This window comes from Oreochromis aureus, linkage group 20, assembly GCF_013358895.1.
Source record: "Oreochromis aureus strain Israel breed Guangdong linkage group 20, ZZ_aureus, whole genome shotgun sequence".
Lineage (NCBI taxonomy): Eukaryota > Metazoa > Chordata > Actinopteri > Cichliformes > Cichlidae > Oreochromis > Oreochromis aureus.
The window spans coordinates 31,004,399-31,010,398 of NC_052961.1; the positions used below are offsets into that span (position 1 = coordinate 31,004,399).

Consider the following 6,000-nt stretch of genomic DNA (forward strand, 5'->3'; position numbering starts at 1 on the left):
ATGGTGCGAGTGTCAAGAAGAGGATGGACCAAGATTAAAATGCACTACAATGATGGGATGAGAAAAGCACAGAGCCTATTAATAGCCAATGCTATGACCAAATAACCCTGTATAGTAAAACCAACCAGTTTTGATTGATTATTTATACTTGACACAGTAAACATATTGTCTGCCTTGCAAATTTGGAAGGCTTACGTTATTATTAATAGTCTTACTAGTAGTATTTTAAATTCTGTGCAGTGTTTTAGTTTGTGCCTTATCAAATCTGCCTGTTCTTCCTACATTTCCTGGATTATTTTTCTTTGGCGCATAATGAAGCATGCCACTGCCAGCAAAAACTAATACATTCGTACCAGTCATGTTTGTGAAAACTGATATCCTCAACTTGCGAGGTTGTGCGTGCGTGTGTGTTTTGTTAGGGAACAATGTAGTCATGGTGACACCTGCTGTAGTGAGATCTACCACATGGTTTCAAGTGCTTGGGCCAGGTGTTTTTTCTGCCAATAAAATAAGATAGTGTTAGTAGAACAGCGTCACAGCCATTCAAGAAAAAAAAATAAAGCTTTCACGTTTCAGATTAGGTGTGATCTGACCCATCCAGACGGGCTCATGTTCCTTTACCAGTATACTCCCCTCTCCCACAGTGTTTTTCATGCTCAATGTATTTGTAATTACACACATGGGAAATGTTTACAATGTAATACATGTTTATAATACATGAATCTTTGGGGGTGGGTGTTAGATGTGGTCCAAGGGTGTGTAACAAATATATATTTCTATTTATTTATAGTACTGCAGGGGGCATCTATAGTAAATTGAACATTTTTAATCAGATTTGTTGCCCCCTCTCAAAAAATAAACTAAACTAAAAAAAAGATTTAAAAAAAATAGAACATGTCCAGCCTCACCGTTTCCACTGAGAGTCATATCAGGTTATCAGTTCATTTACACGCTATCAAAATGAAAACGTCAGTGCACTTTTTACCTGTGAAGTGGGTGGGTGGAGCACAAAGTCTAAGCAAGAAGGTCAAAGGTAACAATTTAATATAGATAAGAGAGGAGTTTCAGGAAGAAATATTGCTTTTCAGAGTTGTACATAAGGCCTCAGACTCCACCTTCATACTCCACTCTGCCGCCACTCTCCTCAGTGCCACTTCTTCCTCTGATTGACCAGCACACTTCTTTCAGCAATGGAGCCTCACTTTAGTCGCCAGTCTTCTCAAAATTTTGGTGTAAGTTCACTTGCAGGTCCCAGATCCTTACGGACGGAAACCTCCTACGCCCACAGTGTGACTGGAGGGGCAGGTGGCCATGGAACCAAGATCTCCAGTGCCAGCTATGGCTCACGCATTGGCAGCATGGGCGGAGGATACAACTACCAGTCCTTGTCCTCTGGATCCACTTCTGGAGCCATGAGCATTGGAAATGAGAAGCATGCCATGCAGGGCCTGAATGACCGCCTGGCGAACTATCTGGAGACGGTGAGGAATCTGGAGAAGGCCAATGCAGTGCTGGAGCTCAAGATCAAAGAGGCCACCGAGAATAGAGGCCACTTGGAAGGGAGGGACTACAGCAAGTACTACGCTATCATCGAAGGCCTCAGGGCCCAGGTGAGCCAATGAAACATTTAATCTAGATTATAGTCTAGGCATTTAAGGGCTCTAGAGTAATGAAAATTTTCACAGAATCTGAAATGTCCTCAAAATAAATGGTCTGAAATTAGTTAAGTATTCGGTCTTTAAGTCTAACGTCATGGGCCCAAACTCCGCTGCAGGTCCCCAAGTCACACGATCACTGCGGCATCATTGAAAAACTGTCTAAATTCTTTCATCTGTAATAAAATGATCAGTGTGGCTGCTCTACCAGGTGTAACAATGAAGTTTAACATCCAGGCATCCATGAAAACAGAATTTATGACATTTAACGGAGTTAGAAGTTAGCAGGAAGTTAGCTCACTAGTTTCCATCTAAATATAATATACCAGGTTCTGACTGAGAGATTTCCAAAACAAATGAAAACATATAGCTCTGCTATCACTTCCAATATAAATGAAGACAGAAAAGTAAACAGCAGTGACGTTTGTTGGGTTAATGAAGTTGGACTAGCTGGTATATAACGATGTGCTAAGTGATTGCTAGCTACACAGCTATGTCGGCATATTATAAACAGTGAAGCTGGCGGATGAACGCTAACTTTTTTCCACTTGATAAAAGTTAACGTGAGGGTTCCCGGTGGTTAGGAACAAATGCAATCACATGGCACGGACCAAACATCAGTCAGGAGAACAACTGAGATAATCCATCCTCAACATGAGGTTAGTTGTTAATATACTGCTGCATGGGTTGGGCTGTAGTTGCATCGTAAGGTTTTAAAATCTGAGCTTTAAAATGAATAGTGGTAATAAAAACCGAGAGGCCGGCAGTGATTACTGACTTTTTTTAGGGGCTTGTTGAGATGAAATATAACAAGATACAAAGCATTAAAACATGTTAAAACACAACAGCCTTATTAAACGCAGAGTACTTTGGGCCCGAAGGCAGGTTTCATCAGGTCATCACTTAAAGACCGGATTGGTTTAGGTAGCTATGGTATACTAGTTCTCACAAATGATTCTTAAGTTGTAGTTTTCTTGCATTTCAGTTTTTTCAGAATGTTAAACGAACCCAGAACTACAACAACTACAACTCTTTTCTTGTAAATGCCACATAATAATGTTCAGTCGAGTCACTGTTAACACATAAACTTTATTATTATAGTGTCCTAGATATCGCTTGAATGCCTGATTTCACAACATTTATTACCTGTTGGCTCCTATCGCTGTGCAGTATCCACCATTTGCAACTCATCAAATTGAAAGTCACAGTTTGCTTTCCACCAAAACGAAAGCAGAAGACATCTCTTCATACAGTTATGTCACCAAAAATACCATTACTTTTTTTTAGATTATTGACATGACCAAGGATACCGCCCATCTTACTATCAGTCTTGACAACGCACGTCTGGCTTCAGATGACTTCCGAACCAAGTGAGTGTCGAGATTTTTGTGCAAAATGAAGGTAATCTCTTCACCAGCATGAGCAGATCTGGCATTCACTCTATCTCCATAGGCATGAGTATGAGTTGTCCATGAGGCAGACAGTGGAGGCTGATGTTTCAAGACTGAGGAAGATCCTGGATGACACAAATGTTACTCGCTTGCACCTGGAGAGTGAAATCGAGTCCCTCAAGGAGGAGTTGATCAGCCTGAAGAAGAACCACGAGAGAGTATGCAATCATTCTAAAGTTCAGCAGAGCAGTTCAAAGAGAAAAACCTATCTGATAACCCCAATACAGTACAGTGCAACTTTAAAGCAATTTTTTCTTTAACCACTTAGCACAGGAAAATCCTAATAACCAAATGTTCAGGAAATCACTCCCTGACTATTTCCTCCCGAACAGGAAGTTGATGAATTGCGAGTTCAAATCGCACAGGCTGGGGTCCATGTGGATGTTGATGCACCAAAAGGACAGGACCTGGGCAGAATCATGGAGGAAATAAGAGCAAAGTATGAGAAGATAGCGCTACAGAACCAGCAGGAGCTTGAAGCGTGGCATAACTCCCAGGTACAGCTAAACTAGGCTGGTGAAAAACATCAGTGTTTTTTTACTTGACTGAGTTGAACAGTATTTGTAAATTCTTTATGTATATAATCTTCGATTCAGATCACAGAGATGCAGTTCAAAGTCACTGAGAGCTCAGCAGCCCTGAAGGAGGCCACAGGTTTAATGACTGAAAGTAAGAGGCGGCATCAGGCACTGGAAATTGAGCTCCAGTCTGCACATAGTCTGGTAAGACTTGGTTTACGTCATTAGTTTCCAGTTCTGGGTTGAGATTTAAACCTTTCCTTAATATATACACTCATCATTAGGTCTTGTCATAGTTTGGGCCTGGTTCAGACCCGGCAACTGCAGAGTATTACAGGCATTACAGCCAAGAAAAAAATTAAGTTTATCTTAGCTCTGTTCAAAAACAAATAAATTTCACCAATCAGCACATCGAAAATTCACTGGGTTTTTTTACAGGTGGTCAGAAGTGCTGGTATATTATTTTATATGCAAGTCTTTATTTCTAGGCTAAACTCTGAAGCTAACTCTAGTTTTGTGTTCATGTTTAACACATATCAATTGCCCAGACTAACCTACAAATTTACAATGGTGCTTTTCTTTAATCTCTTCACAGAAAGCGTCCCTGGAGGCTGCCCTTCATGACATTGAGAGGCGTTACAATTTAGAGCTGGAAAAATACAATGAGATAATCCTGAGTCTGCAGGAGGAACTGGCACAGATCCGCAGCAACATCCAGCACAACACGAATGAGTACGAGGCCCTTCTCAACATCAAGGTGAAGCTGGAGGCTGAGATTGCAGAGTACAGAAGGCTGCTGGATGGTGAAGGAGACTTAAAGTGAGTATTAAGGTGAGGCAGAAAGTAAAATATGCGCTCACTGAGACAGAAGCCTTCTTCATCCCAGGGACACATTTGCAAATTTGATTTAAAGCAGCCTGATGCAAACATGGAGCAGCAATGATATGGAAAGTAGATGCCACTGACCTGTGTCTATGTAATCCTATTACCATCATTTAAATTTCAACTGCTCAATTTCATCATGTCAAAAAAAAGATCACTCAAAGGTGGAAAAATATATTTCTGTTCTGTCTCCGTATGACTAACCTTTTTATATTTCTTCATTTTACCAGCCTTGAGGATGCAGTTGACCAAAAGAAAATCCAAGTGGTGACGGTCACTCAGACTGTGGTGGACGGCAAAGTGGTGTCAGAGAGCAAGGAGAGCAAGGAGATCGGATCCACAGAAAATCTGGCACTTAGTTAAAAACAACTGAAAGAAAAACAACTATAAAAAATAAAATGGCAACATTTTATTTTAAATGCTTTCTGTAAATGTCTTCAGCTTTTCTTTTAAGGGCAAAATAAGCATATCAACCATTGTTTTGACTGATATTCATAGAAACCCATTGATTAAACTAATAAGACTTATGTATTATTTCATTATTCTGTTAAATTATTAGTTCAACAGAGGAGCCAGTTTAGCTCAGCGGGTGAGCAGATGACAGTATGCCACGTGGCTGGAGTACAGCAGCCTAGCTTTTTGCTGCGTGTCTTCCCTTTGCTTGTTTGTCTTTACTGCTCCATTGTCAAATAAAGGCAAAAATGCCCAAAAAAATAATCTTTAAAAAAAAAATTAATAGTTCAACAGTTTAGAGAATATGCCTACTGCTTCTTTGTCAAGAGGTATAACACCTGTATCCATGTGTTAAAGGAAGCTATAAACAACTTTTAGCTTAGGTTAGCATAAACAAACAGTTAGCCTGACTAAGCACCAGCACCTCCATGTTTCACTAGGTTGACATGTTAAATCGTTTACATATACATTAAACCAAAACTTTTGACTCAAATTTCAGATTAACAGGAGGTGCTGGACTACTTTTTTCCCGGGAGCAGTGACTTTTCTACATCTCTATAGGCTAATGTAGCTTTATAGTAAAATATTGGTTTTAAAGTATACTGACAAACAATATTTACAATTCTGAAATTTCAAAATATATGTTCAACATACATTTGGGAAAAAAAGTTTCACTGCCATTCACATACACCAATGGCTGTCTGGCATCCCGCCATCAACTTCCCACACATCAGAGTCTGCAGGAAATTCTTTCAGCTTCTGAGAAATTCACTTTGTGACCTGCAGTTCTTTAACCTTGTCCCATTATAGGCAGAAGGCAGCCATTCCCATGCCATGTCCAAGCAGCTCAGTGTCTTGTGTCCTGTGTCCCGGTTTATTTACATTCGCATCAGTCTAATTCCTGAAGCTGTTGTGGTACAAACTGTTCTCGTCTGGAATCAGCTGATTCACTGCATCAGTTTATGTTAACGACTTCTGGTGCGTTGCCGATAGAAATGTGAGTTGCAACAGATTTTATAATTGGTTGGGAATGTTTTTGAA

General features: G+C 40.1%; 1 protein-coding gene across 2 annotated transcripts; it reads left to right on the forward strand.

Moving 5' to 3' along the window:
- Positions 1-1,094: 1,094 nt before the first annotated feature.
- Positions 1,095-5,262, forward strand: LOC116315612 (keratin, type I cytoskeletal 18-like). 2 transcript variants are annotated; one of them, XM_031733949.2, is made up of 7 exons: positions 1,095-1,610; positions 2,943-3,025; positions 3,108-3,264; positions 3,439-3,603; positions 3,703-3,828; positions 4,220-4,443; positions 4,737-5,262. In XM_031733949.2, the coding sequence occupies exons 1-7, from the start codon at positions 1,191-1,193 to the stop codon at positions 4,867-4,869; spliced, it is 1,308 nt and encodes a 435-aa protein (XP_031589809.1). In that variant the 5' UTR covers positions 1,095-1,190; the 3' UTR covers positions 4,870-5,262. The 2 variants fall into 2 exon arrangements, with proteins under 2 accessions (XP_031589809.1, XP_039460280.1); XM_039604346.1 differs by having other exon boundaries at positions 4,220-4,455; positions 4,737-4,876.
- The last annotated feature ends 738 nt before the right edge of the window (positions 5,263-6,000 follow it).